Here is a 20,118-nt window from a genome sequence, read left to right on the forward strand (position 1 = left end):
AACAAGAATCGATTCAATTCGAGCAAGAGGAATTGGGGCTGTTTACTCTCATCCAAGGGTGTAATCAGGTTTCTCTACCTTTACTCATTGTTGTAATTGAATTCTTGTGGATTTTGATAATGAACATGATTAGCTAGATTGATTAAATCCATTGGGATTTCTTTACTATGTTGGCTTAGTATTATATTGTTGGATTGTTTAGGTTAGTTTTGTATTCTTCTTACTTTCAGTATTAATAAGATAATGCATTATTCATTAGACGTTGTGAATTGTGTATTTAGATTGCTTTGTGTGATTGAGAAGTCCATTTAGGAATTGGAATTTTGAATAGCAAGAACTGGTTAATAATCGCTTAGGGATAAGGATAATTAACTAGCCGGATTAAGAATTACCAAAGCTTAATAGAGGCGGATTAAAGCTTAATGCTAATTTAAGAATCAATCGTTAGGAAGAGATTCCAACTTTAGGTTATTAGGTTTAGGAATTCGGTTATCGAGAGAGAGAGAAACCGAATTCGGTTAAGAATTTATCCACGGGTAGCATAATTGGACTCACCAATCCTTTATCTTTTATTTGATTGCCAACTAGTTTAGGTTCCCTTTGGGTTTGCTTTCCTGTCTTGGTTATTTTATTTATCAATTACTCATGCATCTCCCTTAGAACTTAGCTTATAGCTATTAGTTAGTTTAGAAATTATTCATCATTTATTTTAGGTTAATATAACAAAGAACAAAGGAGTAACTCTAGGCTTTCACTTTCCCGAGGAATACGACCTTGATACTCGCCATTAGTGCTAGACTGCATCGATAGGTACACTGCCTTAGATTGTAGCTGCATAGATAGCAACCATCATGCATAAACAATACATAACCAATTAGTCAAAATATTAAGCATTAAATCAGAGATATCATATAAATATTTGCATGACACACGTAAGTAGATATATGACTTTAACTCACAGCTTTGGTGACCTACTAGCTCTGCTCTGGTGCCTCGGGTGGAGCGAGCCGAACAGACAGATTATCTAATCACGGAAAACAATTTATCAAAATGTTGAAACAATTGATCATTAATCCTAGGTCTATATTTCTAGGATTGACTGTCTCAAAATCTTGACTGGGGTAAATTCTCCCGAAAATTCGGCAGAACCTCCCCTAAAACACGGACATTTACCCCCCGTAAAATGGGTCCAGAACCTGCCAGAAAAACACTTCAAATATTCAACAATTTAACACAACGGGAGTCGGGTCCCCAAGACTTCACAACTACTCAAGGTTATGAAAGAGTTTTGAGAATCAAGAAGAATTAATTGGAATCTAATATTGATAGGCCTTTCAAAATCATACTCTCACCTAATCCTTTAATTGTTCTTATTGTATCAACTCTTTAACACGTGAATGAGAAGCTTTTTATGCACATATTATATTTACAAAGTGATGACATGATGAATAATAGTAGTAACCTCAGTTAGAGAAATCGTAGCCATTGAATCCATCAAAGAATCTACTCCTTTCATATTAGCGATGCTAAGATTAATGCTTACCTCATTGATTTTGTATTCATTACTGAAGACACTTCCATTAGCCCCCTCTTCACTATCTATCTATCTTGAAAATGTTGATATTCCTCTTAGGATAGGAGAAGAACACAAAGGAGCAACAAAAAATGGAGGTTCCTTTTTTAGTGTTAATATATATGTAATCATTTAAAAATGATAAATATTATATACGTTAGTTTTAATAGACCCATTATTAGCTACATCAGCTTTAAATAACGATGTTAATCACTCTGTTACATTAAAGGGCTTAAATTACATGTTCTTTTACAGTTTAAGTGTTTATTTGCCCCTAAAATTAGTTCAAAGGCTAATTCGCTCATCGTGCTAATTGTTAGGGGAAAAATCTATCTTATCCCCAAAAAGATTTTTCAAGGGAGCTTCCATTAAGCATACCAAACTCTCTCTCTTAATTAATTTCAATCTTCCCTCGTTGAGAGGTTTTGTGAAGATATCAGCCAATTGATTAGTTGTATCAATAAATTCTAACACAACATCACCATTTTGTACATGTTCTCTCAAGAAATCATTTCTTCATTTCCCTTAACCATTATCCAGCAAAAAACTCTCATTATTGGGCCTATAAAAATCTTAGTCTTGATTTTCATTGATAATAGTTAGAAAACCATTTTAAATATTTAGCTTTAAGATTGAAGAATAACCATTCTAATTTCTAAGTAATTTGCCTTAGGATTATATTTTTACTCAGAGGACTGTGGTTTATTTTGGTACAAAGAGATTCCTTATGTTTAATACCATTACCAAATGATAACTTTTCTCCATAACAATGTTAGGATTGCTGACATGGCAGGGGCAACTTAGTAATAGAATCTTTTTATGCCTAATCAACACCAAGTGACATGGTAAAAACACATTCTTAATTGACATGCATCTCATTAAAATCCCTAAAATGCAAATTTTATCAAAATCCCTAAAATATTAAAGTATCAAACTCCCTACATCAAATTGCAAACCACTAACTTATCATGATTGAAGGAGATAGAGTGGAAAGAATATCATTCAAGAAAAATGAATTCCTCTTAAAGAAGTAATGGCAGCGGGTATAGGAAATGCGAGTGTGGAGCTCTTGTTGCTCTGAGAATGATATTTAAGAATGAAAATTATGGAAGAAGATTTTTGGGGTGTGGGAAGTATAAATTAATAGGGGTAGACACTACCAGTTCTTTAAATGGATTGACCTGTCAAACTGTAGAAGTTGTATGAAAGCCTTACTCGAATTGACTGAGAGGTTAGATTTTTATGAGGATAAACTAACTTTGGCAAGAATAGAAGAAGCTGAGATGGTTGTGGAGTTATTGCAGAGTAAAGAAGGATTAAGATGTTGCGAGGATGAATTAAGTGCCTACAAGCGCGCATGAGATTTGAAGTTAGAAGTCCATAATTACAAAGAGAGATGCAAAGAAAAATACAAAGAATGCAAGAGTTATGAGTTTAGTTTTAATATTTTAGTAGTTTTATTCATTGTAATAGGGATTCTTTTTATTTCTTGTAAGGATGATGTGAATGAGAATGGCAACATGAAGTTGTAGTTGCCCTAGTTTAGTATGCTATGATGGTTTTATATATGTTTGAATTAAATTTGAAGTAAATGTTATGTGAAATTAAAATCTTATGTTTAATTAATATTTTGGAAATTTGAAATATAGTGTTATAGCAATTGTGATGTAATGAACAACTGATATATCGACAATCTGGATGAAATTAAAATGCATTTTCACAAATGTTAGGACAAAAGTGCATAAAACAAAAGTAAGGTGTCAACAATTGTTGATGTTTATGTGGACAGTTACACCTATGGAAACATGCATTTTCACCACAGGAGAACTAACAAAATCTACTAATGATAATCTATCAACCACGAAATGAAACAAAACAAGATGAGTATAACATCTAAAGAGCTAGCTTTATTGCACTAAAGGCAGACAATTCTAAAACTCTTTTGAAATTTTTATAAATTCCTGGTGGAGCATAATTTAGATTTGCAGCTTTGTTTCTTAGTGGTAGAGCTTTAGCATAAGCTTACCCTTTATTTTTCCTTATTGATGTGGTGTTAGTATCATGTCTTGGCTGCTTGCACTTAGCAGCACTGGAAATGGTTTAGGAAGTTGCTCGATGCATATTGAAGGTTGGTTGGCTGGCACTTGTATGTTTAGGGTGAGAAGTAGTCACAGATGGTGATGTAAAAACTGGTGGAGGTTGACTTGCACTTGTGGATTGATTTTCTTTTCTTGGTCTTTTAGGCTGTCTAGGTTCATTCGAATTTCCGACAGGTCTTTTAGACCTCAGATTCTCTATAGCGTGAATATAATACGACAAAAGCCAATTGTTAGTGCAAGTAACTCATTAAATCATTTAAATCAAATAAAAACTAACCATTTAAATTATACAAGATCTCTATTATTAAACTTACATGGCCTTTGGTCTTGTTTCCTATCCTTTTGCAACCTCATCCTTCTCTACCATGGAGTTTCTCTAATCTTTGAAGCTTTACACCCTCTAACATTATGGCCTTATTGCTTGCAGTTGGCACAAACAACATACCTACCAGCTCTAAAGGCCTTATCAAGATTTTTAACCTCTTTAGGCCCTTTGATCTCTTTTAAGCCTACTAGCTGGTTTTCTTACTATATTTAGATGAATATCAAGAAGATTAGTCTTCTCCCATTCCTCTCTTCTTGGCACTGGATGAATTACATGGTTATAAACAGTTAGGTAGGTCTCCTTTAAGAAATATTTGTGCACATATTTATCTGGTTGCTCTCTATTAGAACATATGGTTGAAACTGCATGTTTACAAGGTACTCATGTTAACTCCCACATTCTACAGGAGTAAGTATGCTCTTGTAAGTTCACAACCCTTGTAGTATCTTCAAAATCAACCTCATACTTGAGTTGGTCTACTAGGGTTGTAAAACAGTTTCTACTATCCATTTTGATCTTCTCTAGTGCATCTTGCACATTGGGGTAAATGTCTCCTCTATACTTCTTCATTCCACTTAGCTTAACATGAAATCTCATCTTTAATCTCTTCCTAATCCACTCAATCATACTCAATATTGGCATCTCCCTACAGTTTTAATATAGGCATTAAAAGACTCGTTAATATTATTTTGTAAAGCATCATACTTTGTATGTGTAGAGAAGTGAGACCTTGCCCAAGTGTGAGGGTCATGCTGCATTACCCACTCATAAGCATTCACATCAAGTTCTTTTAGTTTATCCAAGTCAAACTCCTATGTCTTTTTGGTACCAACACCAATAGCAAACCAAAACCATTTCTTATGATTAGCTTCACTAAAACAAAGTTTAAAATTTTCGTGCAAGTGTTTTACACAAAATCTGTGTTTAACATCAAGCATAACATCATTAAATGCCTCTACAAGCCCTTGGAAAAAATTGCAGCAACCAAAACCATCAAATTTTTACTTATATAACTATAACTATAAACATAATATTAAACAAAATTCAAATTATAGGCAATACCTTTTGCTGGTTTGATATAAAGATCCAACCAGATTCTTGTGGACTCCCAAAATCTTCAAAGAGCAGTTTTAGAAACCATAACCATAATACCTTACACTCAATGTCTACAACTGCAATAGCTAGAGGCATCATGTTATCATTACCATCCCTCCCTACAGTACACAAAAGTTAACCACGCATATGAGGTTTTCAATGGCAGCCATCTAGGCAAATAATTGGGCTCATTCTAGCTAAATAACATTATTTTTAGTTGCAAACCTAATATACACATACTCAAAAACAACAATCTCCTTAGGCATATTTTGCATCCCATCAACTACTTCATCGAACTCAATCTGTCTCAACTCTGTTTCAATTTTCACCATACTTCTTAGGTTTGTAACTTTTATTATCTATGCATAATCATATAACCTATTCTACTGAGCAGCCATATCACCTTCAAATTTTTTTAGCTATCCTCTTGGCTCTATAACACTTTGAAATAGTCACTTCAGCTCTAACTTCTCTTTGCATTTTCTTTTGCATAGCATTCACATCCCAATTGGGATTGTCTCTAAAATCATCCATATACTTCTCTACTAAGTATTTTGAACTTGGAATTCCCTTGGACAAATATGATCAAGCCCAAAAGATTTGATCTGAAAAATATTCCATTATCTCTTAGTTTAGAAGCATGTATCGTGAAACCACATTTGTCCTTACAGACTATAATAACCCTTTCACTATAATTTTTATTCAGTTCATATGTATAGCCCCTCTTTATAGCCCATTCCTTTAATGCCTTTTTAAACACATGCCTATATGAGAACTTCATGCCCTTATAAAGTTATGGATCTTTGAAACTTGTTGCCTCATTAAAATACAAATGTCTTTCTTCACAGTAATCATCTAAGTCATATAAATTGTGTAACTCATCATCCAAACTAGGTTTCTCATTAAACTCTTGAGAATCTTCTTTAGTAAGGTCTTTAACAAAGTTTTCAGGCACTGATTGTTTGCTCTGTTTGTCACTAGCATCCCCAACAGCACCATTGCCATTTCCAACAAGATCTCCATCAATATTGAAGATATCATCATCTGACCCTTCTAAGACATTATAGAGTTTACTAATATTTGGTGACTTAGCAGTTGATTTATTAATTATATCAGACTTCACATAATCACTATCAAATGTATCATTACTAATTCTTCAATATTTATGTTCATGATATCTCTAAACAACTTGTTTATAATAGAAGTTATCTCTTCAACCTCACAGCTCGATTCTTCCTTTTTCCTCTTTTTTATTTTCTGTATTTTTAATAGACACCTTTTCACACTGCTCTACGTCATTAGATTCCTCACTACCTACCTTATTTTCATTCTCACTTTTTTCAATATTTGGATCAATTGTATGTAAAGCTGGTGGTTGCTCAATAAAATATAGATGCTTGCATCACTCTGCTTATTTTACTCCAGCATATTATCCATATTCTGGTCATTATAATTTTTTTTAAATCCCTCACATCCACTAATCCCATTAATTTTAAACCAAATGCGATACCATTGCTTATACCTAAAATCCCTACCATACCCAATCAACTCGAAGTAATTAAGAAATCTATGTCAAGATTTTCTAAGTTCCACCTTTGTAAACCATTTCCTCTATAGATTTTCAATTCCATCCACGATGACATACTAGACTTATAGAAGTTGCCACTGCTGTGAATATCAGTAAAAAAATTAATTTCCATCAGAATACCCATTACAATCCCACTATAAAATAGTAAACTATACATGCATGTTCAAAAATAAATTCTAACTTTAACTCAACAAAGTTGCCTAACCCAACCATGGTTAATAATATGTAGAAATATATACTTAATTGATATTTCTGAAAAAAAATAAAGCTTATGTACCTTGCCCTTTAAGAATGCTATAGACCATTTTCTAATCTTTCTCAAATGCAAATAACTATTGAAATACAATAGAAGTCAGATTTAAAAGAATTAATGGGTTTTGTGTTAGGGATTTTGAACAAGCATTATGCTCTTTAGGTTGTTATTTATGGATTTTCAATAATGTGCTTTTCTAAATTGGGGATCTGTTTCAATAGCTAGAGTTTTCTTCATTTATCATATTTCATTGTTTTTAGGTGCTAATTAGGCATAAAAAATTCTATTACTAAATTGTCACTGTCACGCTAGTAATCCTAACACCATTATGGAAAAAAGTCGTTATTTCGTAATGATGTTAAATGTAAGGTGTCTTTTTATACTAAAATAAACCACAGTTCTCTAAGTAAAAATTAAGTAAACCATAGGGTAGTTTAGTGTATTTTTTCCTATTGTTTAAAAGACAAAAAGGTTAATACTTTAAGTACCTAGCTTTAGAATTATACTATATAAAAAGTTAACCATTTTAAAGCTATAGCTTTAAGGTGAAAAAAAATCTTTTGAAGTAAACCAATTTAAAATTTTAATTTTAAGGTTTTGAAAAGTTTTAAAAGAGAGTCACTGTATGCAATATACCTTAAGGTTATACTTTATAAAAATTTAACCACTTTAAGTATTTAGCTTTAAGAAAAAAAAAAGCTATTTTAAGCAATATCTTAGGGTTATACTTTATAAATAGTTAATAACTTTAAGCATTTTATCTTAAGGTAAAAAAAATCATTTAAGTAATATGCCTTAGATTTATACTTAATGAAAAGTTAACCACTTTAAATATATAGCTTTATGGTGAGGAAAATTTTTAAAGTTCATTTTAAAGTTTTATATTTTAAAGAGAAAACTATTCTTAAGCATATAGCTCTTTAAAAAAAGCTAGTTTAAACGTATAGTTTTAAAAGTTAAAAGCTAACTATTTTAAACTTTTTATTTTAAGTCTACACTTTTAAATATCACGTAATCTTGAATTTATGATTTATTTTCTTAATTATTTAAAGAACTAATGTGGATAATTCTTTTATTATGCATTTTATATGAGTTTGCCATGAGATACTCTGCCCAATGTACTTCTTGGTTGAAGTTAAGAATACTGAGATTTAATATATATGAGTTTAATGTCAAAAATACTAGATATTCAGGAATACTAAAGATTGACATCACAAACAGATATACTAATTATGGTGAGATTTTGAAAAGTGTATATGCAAAGTTATATAGATGAGTTAGATAATGTATTAAAGTATTTCAGAGGTATTCATTATGAAGTATTTGCAGGACTAAAGTATTTGATAGTGGACTCATTGATTAGGATAAGAAAGATTTGAATTAAAGGAAGTAGTTTTGAATAGTTGTCAAACAATGTATATTTGGTTGTATCTTAGATAACATGATTATTTGATGATGGAACAAAGCATTAGCTTGCTTCGTGTGCACTTGTAATCCATACTATAGACATGTATGATGAATGTATATGTATTTCTCTTGACACATAAGTTGACTTTTGACTAAAAGGCATGAATTGTGTATGCATGATTAGATTAAGAATGTGATGTATGCATGTATGCAATGTATGGTAAACTTTAAAAATTTATTTGAGGTTTTAAGGTAAAGATTTCTATTTTTTAGTTGTGAGAAGTCAATTTTGTGTACTCTTAAGAGAATGACTTTGATGTTATATGATATTGAATTTAGAGATTTGTAAAGGTTAGGATATAGCTTGTAATAATGCTAATGTAACAGGGAATATATGTCTTCTTGGAATTAAGGGAGACCTTTTCCAAATGACGAGAACTGAAAATATGATCCGGGACTCAACTTTATTTGAATTTACAACTAACAAAAATTAACACAAGGCCTAAAATAATTCTGTTGGCTTACTAAAGTTTCAGTCCCTTTATTTTAAAAAATGTTGGTATTGTGGTAAATATAGGTTTTATTGTTACCACTCTTTTGCAATATAGTTGCCATAGTCATAGTCAATATAGGCTCAAATGTAGAAGCCAAAAAGATGATCGCTTTATTGAAATGCTGTAATAACTACTAGATGATCTTTTTACTACATTAATATAAGGTGCATAGTATGCATTATTTAGAATATTAAGGTTATTTTCAATTATTATCTAATAGAATCAAGAGTGAAGCTATATTGTTTAATAGAAAAATTAATATTTTAGTACTATAAGAGAAAAAGTTTATCTTTATCCTCGTATAAATGAGCAAATTACTTCATTATCTTATAAAAATTTATATTGGTGTACTATATCAAAGAAAAAATATTAAATTTGTTCCTTAGTTATGAACTAGCTTCACCTTTAAATGAAATGAAATATTAGTTATTCATCACTTTTGTCTTATTTTGTTATCTTACTTCCATTTATCAATTTTCTAAGCAAAGACTAATAATTGCCAAAAATACAACCAATGAATATTGAAATTACAAATTAACAAAAAAATAAATAATAAATTTACTCATTAATTCATTCATCAACCATATAGTTTAATTCTTGTAAAATGGATTTACATTGCATAATCCATGAATCTTACATAAACCCCACATCATTACTTTGAAAAAATAAAACCCCAACAATATAAGAAATTATTCTTTAAAAACTTATATCCTTGCTTACTTTAACCTTCTCAAACTTCAACATTTTTAATTCAATCTTCAATTAATTTTTTTTTCAACTAACCGTTGTCCATATATTATGCTTTTCCAATATTGTTGGCAATCAATAACTTGTTCTACATTTTCAATTCATTTATCACCTCCTTCGCTCTTTATGTCTATACATCATTATGCTTAAAGCTTAAAATTAATAGCGTATACATAAATATTCAATTCACTTCTTACTAAATTTCGGACTAACCAAGTAACCATAAAAGATATCAACCAGATTATTATCTTTATATTTAGGCCAACTGTAAAAACGCCTTTTAAGTTTATTTTTTATCTATAATAGTCATTTTAAAGCTCTAATACTATATTAATTGCTTCACTTTTATATATGATATACATGCTAGATTGCTTGATAGATTATGTTGAATTGGATGATGCATGTACCATTGACTCATTCTCTTTGAAATTTTGGTATGTCTTTCTTTAATTTTAAGCAACCTCTTATTTTTCTCTTAATTGATTCTAGGGTCTCATTTTATGCAATTTGAGATTTTTTTCCTTTTCTCTCATCTTATTTATTTAACTATAATTTTATCCCTAGTCAATTAGTGGTCCTTTATTTTTGTCCCATAGAGATCTAGCCAAAGAATCCAACCTCATATTATTAATTATTTTAATTATTTTAAAATTTTTTATCATATGAGTAGATAAATAATAATTATTATATAAAAAAATCTTTGACATAGTTAACCATACTAAATTAAGATCAGATTTAAACAGGAAATTAGATTTTATTTTTTAAAATTATTTTTCAATTTATCACATTAAAATATTCATTGTTATTTTAAATTTAGTAGTTGATTTATTTTCTATTATATATAAAAATTATTCTTATAAAAAATTGATTATCATTTTAGTTTTTGTATTAACTAATTAAAATTTTTATTAAAAATTAAGAAAGAGAAAAAGATATTAGCAAACATACTTTATTTTAATATAATATAAATATTTATTTTATTTTTTTACTTAAATTCAATAATTTTATTTCAAATATTAAATATATAATTAAATAAACTAAAATTAGAATTAAATACAAATTACAATTGAATTCAAACTGTGAATATATTAATTTATTTGATAAATAATAAATTGAAATTTAAATAAATATTTTACTTTTAAACATTATAAATTTAATAGTTATTTTATTTTTTATTTTATAAATAATAACAAATTCAATTATTAATATTTACGGTCATAAGTAAAAAAATTAATAATTGTGCACAAGTTGATAATTGGGGGCGCATGGGTACATAAGTTAAGAATTTGGGGCGCCTTTGGCTAATAGTTCAAGGGCTTGTTTGAGCGTTTGGCCGGATTAAAAATGAAAATAGGAGCTGCAAAATACGAATAGAGCATAAAAAAATTAAAAAAAGAAAAAAGAAACACTTTCATGCTTCAGTAAAAAGATCTTAGTTTTAATCTACAAAATCTAGAGAATTTGGTGAGAATAAGGAAAACAGGTCGTGGGTTCGTTTCATCCTTCGGTAAAGAAGACAAGAAAGATGAACGGCGGCCCGTCTGGTTTTAGTGAGTTTCTGGTTAATTAATTGTTCTCTTTCCTTTTCCTTAGACTGTGTACTTAATATATCCTAGAATTGAGTTTCCAAAAATTTATGGGTAACAGACAATGCGCCAGTAACCAGAACATTTGTCATCGCTTGTGCCATTTTCACCCTTTCCTTTGGGATCCAAGGTGGCTTTAGAAAGCTTGGATTATCTTATCAGGTACTCTATTATGGGGATCATACCCTTTCTGGGTTTTCTTTATTTTAGTTCAAATTGTTGATCTTTATCGTGCTCTCTCAAGCATTATATCTTTTATTGAGTTTAGGAATTATGATTTTATTATTGCCAGTTTGGTGAATAATGTTTTTCTTTGGGGTTGATAGTTTGTAGTTTTAAAAAGTTTGCATATTTGGTGGAATTACTTATTTGTAGTTGACTAGGATCCATAGTTGAGATCAGGGAGTGACTTTTTTAGGTGGGTAGCAAAGAGAATTTAGATTTTAAGATTCTTTATGTGGAAGTGTATGTTAAAGATCAAAGAAGTTTCAGATAGAAGTAGGGAAAAAGATATTAATTTGGGTAGGGCTTGTGGAAGATTATCAAAGGTTTGGAGTTGGGATGTTGCTTTTGGAGATAGTTGATATGGATTCTGTTGTTAGGTGTAGCTATGAAACTTTGTAAAACATCTGCTCCACATGGTTCAGCTTTTAATTGCTGAAAATAGAGAAGTAGCAAATTAATCATGGCTATGAGGGGGCAGTTCTCTAATTTGTAGTTTACTGAATTAATGCAAGACTGGGAGCCAAAATCAGTGGCATTCTTTTCCTGTGCATGATACTGGATCAAAGTTTTGGATGCCAGTTAGGGATTTATGTATTCAACACTGACTATTATAGAAAAGTAGACTTAAAAATCTCAATCTTATAAGTGAGGGCCCCAAAAGTTGTTTTTGTATCTCTATCATCCATAGAAATGTGCTCAGCTGTGTATTGGTTCATATCATTGAGAATGATAGGAAGATAGCTGTGTGTGTTTCACTTCATTGGAACACCAGTTGGGAGTGCTTGGGTGATGACATGGATCTTTGATAATTGACAAAAATAATGGACTTAATGTTTTGTTGTGGCGTTCCTGGAGCGTACCAATGAAACATCCATCCATTTGGTTCTGCCTACTACTTCCGTTATTTTCTTTTTGTGTGATTTGAATTTTTGTTACCTAATGGCGTTCCTCTAGTAGGCCTACTTTTTTAGGGAATAACAATTCTTTTTCTTGTAGAAGTTGACCATCCTTCTGCATAGTTTTAACTAGTAATTTGTGTAGGTTTTTCTATGACCCCGATGAACATTTGGGAGTCAAAAATTTTATGCAGTTACTTAGCTGCTAGAAAGTTTTCCATCTATGAGCAGTACAAGTTAAGGCTATGAATATTGCAACAGCAGAATCTGTTACTATTATTATCTGATTGACATGCTTAGAAATTTAATTTTAAACTTATGTTCAAGATGGCCTTTTTCTAGTAGAATTATTACTAGGATAGTTCACTGTTATCCACAGATATAGGATGTTTTGATTTATCAAAGAGGACTTGAATCCAAATAAACTTTAAACTGCTTGGATTCATGCTAAATTAGATGTATGCATTTGCTCAACTCAGATAAGTGACCTAGAATAGAAGCTGTATCACAAGGTAACAAAAAGCTTAGCACTTCAATATTACCTTTAGTAGTATGTGTGTGTTCTTCCTTTTTCTTGACTTTCAAAGCCTTGGTGTGACTTCATGCAGGGAAATGAAATTTAAGAACCACCATTGCAACCTTTTCTTTTCCTTCTTAAAAAGAAATACAAATTGTTAAACCTCTTTTACACTGCACAATACATGCTTGAGAGTTGGGAAGAAGGCGTAACACTGTGCCATGGATAGATCTATGCTAAGCCTTTCACTTATCACAGATGCAAGTTTTATCCCTAGAGAGAAATTTTAACATCGGTAGAATTATTCTTTAGCTATTGGTTTCATTGAGTCAAGCTGAATTAAACAGACAAAAAGGGACATGGCTAACTTATTTGTGGGTAACCCCTTGAACAGACTTATATGCAAAATGTGAAGTTAATTTACTTAGTTCTTGTATGAGATGCCAAAAATTCTCAACTTTAAAACTTGGATGCACCTCATTATGTAATCTTTTCCTTTGTTGCAGGATATTTTTGGGAAGCTGCGAATTTGGAAGCTTATCGCTTCTGTTTTTGCCTTTTCATCTACACCAGAACTTTTGTTTGGATTATATCTTCTATACTATTTCAGGGTCTTTGAGAGACAGATAGGTTCCAATAAGTACTCGGTGAGTTATTATCAAGATAAATTAGTCATAAGTTCTTTCAGGTTTGGGTTTTGAGCTAAGGTCACTTTGGAAATGAATTATTGGCATAGCATTATCTTTTCTCTTTCCCTACAATTAGACAATATGCATACTTTTATACCATTCTTGTCTCTTACGCTGTCCTTATTATTTTGTAACCCTAACTTTCATGCTATAGTATTATCATTGGATTTCTTTTTTCTTTCGCCAATAACAAGGATCAAATAAAGGATCTGTTAAAAAGGATTAAGTACAGGGAGAAAATAGGTTTTGGTGAATGGAATGACATGTTTTACTTTTACTTTTTGAGTTTGGCTAAGTCACCTCATTGAGTTGTTATTTCCTTATAGCATCAGATGCCTGTCTCAATTTGTGCAGGTCTTTATTTTATTCTCTATTGCAATTTCGTTAGTCTTTGAGGTCCTTGCACTAGGACTCCTTAAAGGTATGTGCTCATTTTATTGTTTCATATTATGGTTTTCTATCTTCTAAATTTTCTTCTCATTAGTGCCTTTGCAATGATTATTTAATCCATAAATGTGCTGGGTAAAAATTTAAATTAGATAAAGCTGGCTCATGGGTGTATATACTCCCATCTCTCCATCTCAAATAAATAAGGCTTAAGACCAAAACCATCCCAAATCTTTGCTCCCTTTTTCAGTTTTTGCTTTTTTATTTTAAATAAAATAATACTAGACAAGGTAATGCAGTTCCCTTATTGTGTACTTTACGTTGTGTATTATTAAAACACCCTCGTTTTTGTGAATGGGCAGAATTTGTCCCGTAATGACCTCATTTGCAATCTAAACCTCTATCAATTTATCAAGAACCAAGTACAAGAGATCTATAAACTTAATCCAGAAAAAATGGAAATTTCATATAAAGAAATTACTCAGAGCCTTTATAATAAAATGTTTACTTATCATTTGTCAAATTAAATTTAATTTCACTATAGTGGGAGACTAATATAGATTTTGTAGTTTTTCATTTATCAGGCTGAATCTTGTTCTTGTATATTTTCAGGGGAAAAAAGAATGGGGGGAAAAGCTATTAAGGATAACTTTACAATGTAAAACAACTTTGTACTAGAAATTTGAAACTGTTGGCTTTATGTCTGAGCGGAGAAGCTCTAATACCAAAATTAATGTAGACAGATTTAGTTATCCTGTTCTACATTGCATTTTGTGGAAAATAAAGGTTCAAGTTTGAATTTCAGATCTAATTTGACAGAAATTCATATCTGAAACAGAAAACTTCTAAGAGTCAACACTTAGAAGGTTTAGGAGTCACACCTAAAGAGAAATGGAACACATAATTCCGGAGCAGCAATTTGCATGAAATCTTGGTTTATTGAATTTAAAATTGAATAAAAATGCTTACAATCCTAGATATTTATAGGCTAAAGTAATCACTTGGATTAAGAATACTAACTAGGAAAAGTACTAGCTAATAACTAGGAAATACTAAACCATCTAAAACTCTTAAATCAGACTTAAAACAAAATACACTCTTGAAATAAATTTTAATTACGGTTCTAGCAAAGCTGAAAATTACAGAAGTACTGAAATTGTAAATATTTATTAGACCAAAATTCTGAATCTCTTAATTGGTTGAATTTTGTTTTTGTTGATGTTTTCCTTGTCCACATTATGTAAGAACCGTATAACTTATAAAATAAGCCTTGTTTGACAATAGACCTTAACTCTAAGTTTCTTGAGTTCTTTGTTATCTGCATCATCACTACAAACTAGGGCTGAGCATGGATCTTGGTGATTTTCGCCTAAATCAAATAACCGTACCAAAAAGTACCAAAATGGAAATAACCGAAAATTTTCATAATCGAGCTGAACTGATCCAAAAATATTTTACTATGACGGTATGGTATTGGTTCTTTTACAATAACCATACTGGAATTGTACTAGAATCGAGCCATTTTGTACTGATCTAGACCAAACCATAGAACCGAATTTTTTACATATATTTATTAATAATTATATATATTATTTAAATAATACCTATAAAAATCACAATATTATGATAAACTTTGTATTCTATAAAAACAATGATATATATATATATATATATATATATATAGTATTTGTTGTAGAGTGTATAGTATATTACTAATTTACTATCTAATCAAAGCTTTAATTTCTTTTTCACTAATACCATCTACTACAGTACCTAGCTGTATGTCTCAAATCTCATAGGCTTATTCTTTCACACTTAAGTTCTCTATTTACAGACCCTAGCCAACTGCATGTATCATTTAAAATTGGACTTATATTTTAATGCTATATAAAATTTATAATTTTTTATTTTAATGCTAGCCATTTTTAAAATATTATTATGCTAGCAATAAGAGGTATTTTAACAGTTTTATTTGGACATTAAATTATTATATTTGCAAGTGGACTAAATTGCAAAGCACGTTGTTCAAGAATGTGATTGCAATTCTATCTAATTATGATTCTCATGTTAGTTTCATTTGGATGTCAATCGTGTTATTTTAATGTATTGGATTAAAGGTAAGATTTAAAGTTGTATTTCTCTAAATGTTAGAACCGAAAATAGCATCGAACCGAATTGTATTGAAGCGAAAAAATTGGTACAATTCAGTATAGTGCCATTTATATTTTGTACGGTATTGGTACTTTAAATTTTAAAAGAACCGAGATTTGGTACGGTATTGGTGAATTTATAAATATGACCGAATTGGACAGATCCGTGCTCAGCACTACTACAAAAATATTGGTATAAAATTGACTCTCTAGTTTTGTATTTTAGGTTCACTTTCTTTTCTATTATGTTGTTTGTTACCTTTGTTTTCTGTTGCAACTTTTGTTACCTTTTCTCTTCTTATTCTCTTTATTTTCCTTGATTCTAAGAACCCTGCTGGAGGTTACATTCGGATCTTTCTATGCTGTAACCTGGATTTTAGGCATTTGGTTTTCCAATTTTGGCTAGTGGTAATACAGTTCGTCCTTATATTGGGAGATGAATGACCCTGATAATCTTTATGGCTAGGAATATGATCCAGGCAGGCAGCATGCCGTATGCGTTTCTTCCAGCTTTTAGATTCTAGGGTTTGCAATATTTGAGATATTAAGAAAGTAGTACAATCATAATCTTTCATGATCTGTGCATACATGTCCTTTTATTCCAGTTTGCAGATTCTAGGGCTTATACATTTTTGGAACATTAGGAAACAAAAATGTTATAATTGCCTCTTGCTGGCCGTCTACTATTTTCTGGACTAAGCTAATTTTTTAAAGGATATTTCTTTAGTAAGGACCAATGTTCATGTAATTTTACATCTGTTTCGAATTTTATTTCTATTATTTCAATTTAGAACATTGTCCCTTGTGCTATGTTGACAGTTGTAGCAATGCATTCATATGTATGTTTGGTTTCTGTAGATCCCACAGCAAACCTTCTCACATCAGGACCATATGGCGTTATATTTGCTTCATTTGTACCATTTTTCTTTGACATTCCTGTATCAACACGGTTTCGTGTCTTTGGTGTTCGCTTCTCTGACAAATCTTTCGTATACCTAGCTGGTCTTCAGGTAACCAGTGACATTTATATTATGCTGCTTATGTATTTGTTAGACTTTCTCCTCTTATCAGTTGGATGTCACTTTCTATGTGCTGCTCCTTGCTTTGTCTCCAGAAGATCTAATGTCAGATTTGGTTTTTCAGCTGCTTTTATCATCCTGGAAGAGATCTGTTTTACCCGGAATGTGTGGTATCTTTGCTGGATCATTATACCGTCTCAATCTCTTGAGCATACGGAAGGCCAAGGTTACCCATTATCTCTTTTCTAAATAGTAATAAAAGCTGGTTTTGTTTATTTATTTATTTTTGTTCTGGCCCTCTGCAGCTTTAAGAGAGTAATTTAATTGCTTTCAAGCAAGCTTCATCTAATTTATCTCCTGTTAGGTTAGATGCTCATGTAAGGAAATAATGAAAGTAAAATAGAATTGAAGTAATGACCTCAATTGGAACTACTTTCTTATTCTCATAAACAATGAAATGAAATTCCTATATGTGAAGCTAGAACTTTACTAAAGCTAATGGTTGACTGAGCTTCACTGCTCATTTATTACAGTTCCCAGAGTTTATAACTTCATTCTTCTCGCGGCTTGCTTGGCCATCTTCTGGAAGTCCACGTGGAGCAACAACTAGGAGTATCCCAGGAAGTGCACCATCGTACCCAGGTCGACATGTGGAGGTGAGCAACTTTGCCAAATCTTCTTTTTTTGCATTTTCACCTCCATATGTTAGCTAAAACATTTTCCAGACATCTTTCATAATCTTGTCAAGGATCATTGAAGTGAGTTGGTTAGATTTTTAGAAAGATAGGAGATAATATTTATGATCACTTGCAGAGATTTATTGCAATAATTGAAATATGCCTTTGGAATCTTGAGGTTTATGTCTGCACGAGGGTGAGGAAGTGATTTGTTTGACCTTTTCTTTTTTCTTTTTAATCTCATTAATCTGGATTTAATTACTCTTTTCATTGCCATCTATTTCTCCCAGGGAACTGGCATTTAGTTTGCTTGCACTTTAAAGTTTAGTGGCAAGCTTATTTTCTCTAATATTTTCTTGGGATCCGATTATCCGATGAACAATATTTATGAGTTTATAAATTTTCTAATTTGATATCGTCCTGTAATTGATGCCATGCCATGTAACTGATCTTACTTTCAGAGAACCTATCCTATTCCCATGGTTCCTTCAGAGCCACCAGAGGACTCAATTGCCACTTTGGTTTCTATGGGTTTTGACAGAAATTCAGCTAGACAAGCACTTGTTCAAGCCAGAAATGATATAAATGCAGCAACAAACATCCTTCTTGAAGCACAGTCCCATTGATTCATGTAAGTTAATGCTGTGAAAATGAGGGAATGTTCAGTTGGGAGATGAACCCATTAGTCTCGAGGCACAGTGATCTAACAGATGTCCCTACCAATCTGATGAATAGGCTGATATATTTTCCAGAATTAATCAAGTGCTCCTATCATCAATTTTTTGGAGCATTTTTCTTAGTTTTTGGTTCCCTGTTGATTTTGAAGTAGTATTTAGTTTTAAGATTAGTATTCTTACACCAGTATCAACAGAACTTATGCTGTACAATTGTTTACAGGTCATTGGAGAACCATAAAGCAAGTACATAGTTGCCTTTTCTGAGGTGCAGCCCCTTTGTGTAATTGTTTTTTATTTTTTTTCTCGACATCTGATTAAAGGATAAGTCCGCATAAATTATCTATTTGTAACTTTGTAACAAAGGGTGTATTTGACATTGAAGTTGGAAAATCATTTCATTTTCTTTTGAGTTTTGAGAGTTACTTTTATGAAAATCGGGTAAAATAATACTAAAAAGCAGGTTTGAGAATAATAATTTATAAAAAAATTAAAAAAAGGTAGCATATTAAATTAAAAAAATTTAAATTTGCTTTTTCAACACTCAAAATCATTTAATGCAACTTGCAGTTTTCTGATAATAGGTGTTAGAAAAGCCAGAAGCATGTTTATGGGAGCATGTTTAAACTCTGTTCCAAGACTTTGAAGTAAATCTGTATTGCCATAGCAAGACAATGCTGGTGCGACTCCATTTCTTCAAGAAAATGATGTCGTGGTACATTATTATTTTTAATACTATCAAAGCGCGTATAGCATGGTAATGATTATTTGAAGGGCTTGGCTTTTCATGCGTGCAGGAGAAGATGAAAAGTAGGCTACCAGTGGAGTGAAAGTGTGGGCTAATGGAATGTGAAAGGGCTTCTCTTAGTAGGCACCCTATACCATGCGTGCCAACTTGCAGCTACGTTTAGTTCAATTCCTTGCTCTTTTAACACCCTGGCTTGGTACGGAAGACACCCAGTTATGATCATTAAGCTATTTAGCCGAGTATTCATGATTTTTGCCACCCCGGCTTGCTCCAGACCTTTGTCAAGCTTTCTAGCCGACACATTCCTGATTTTCCCCACTGCCACTCGAAGCTTTCGACACAATCCCTCTAGCTTTTATAAGAACACATACCTTATGCTTGCTCGACTTCCATGATGACGAAAAGCTAAAATTGTGCCATCAATATGCTCTGAAGTCTTATTGCCATCCTGACCACATAGGCAATAATCGAGCTACAATAGTAAGAGGTGCAATGGTGAATCACTTATTGCGACTTTAAGCCCAAGTCTCAGTTGCGAAAAGAACCACGATTCATGAAAATAAGCGGAAAACCAGCGAAGCAAGATGAACTTTTAGATGGCTATTTCTTTGTCATTAAAAAGCCGAGCCAAGTTTCAGGTAAAATTTTTCAATTCTGTTAAATTTTCAAGTAGATTGACACGTCGCACTAGAATCTGTAGGAAAGGTTTTGTCCGAAAGAGGTGGCAACCTAACAGCATAGCAGGTCCACTCAAACCCATGAAAGGCAATATATTATAACAGGATAACACAGCAAGTGCATATAGGCACATCAATGATACAGCATATGGGAAACCAGAAGCTACTAATGATGTAAATGCACGATAATGAACAAGGTCAAAGGTCTGAATAATGGACATAATACAAAGCA

General features: G+C 31.6%; 1 protein-coding gene across 4 annotated transcripts; it reads left to right on the plus strand.

Moving 5' to 3' along the window:
* The first annotated feature begins 11,010 nt into the window (after positions 1-11,010).
* Positions 11,011-18,873, plus strand: LOC8273875 (rhomboid-like protein 20). 4 transcript variants are annotated; one of them, XR_003079492.2, is made up of 9 exons: positions 11,011-11,191; positions 11,289-11,389; positions 13,372-13,512; positions 13,909-13,975; positions 16,950-17,101; positions 17,235-17,336; positions 17,644-17,766; positions 18,329-18,418; positions 18,685-18,873. XR_003079492.2 is itself a non-coding variant. In XM_015721158.3 (9 exons), exons 1-8 carry the CDS (start codon positions 11,167-11,169, stop codon positions 18,411-18,413), a joined length of 876 nt encoding a protein of 291 aa, XP_015576644.1. In that variant the 5' UTR covers positions 11,021-11,166; the 3' UTR covers positions 18,414-18,418; positions 18,685-18,873. The 4 variants fall into 4 exon arrangements, 3 of the variants coding, with proteins under 3 accessions (XP_015576645.1, XP_015576644.1, XP_015576643.1); XM_015721158.3 differs by having other exon boundaries at positions 11,021-11,191; positions 18,249-18,418; XM_015721159.3 differs by having other exon boundaries at positions 18,329-18,873.
* The last annotated feature ends 1,245 nt before the right edge of the window (positions 18,874-20,118 follow it).

Source organism: Ricinus communis, chromosome 10 (assembly GCF_019578655.1).
Source record: "Ricinus communis isolate WT05 ecotype wild-type chromosome 10, ASM1957865v1, whole genome shotgun sequence".
NCBI lineage: Eukaryota > Viridiplantae > Streptophyta > Magnoliopsida > Malpighiales > Euphorbiaceae > Ricinus > Ricinus communis.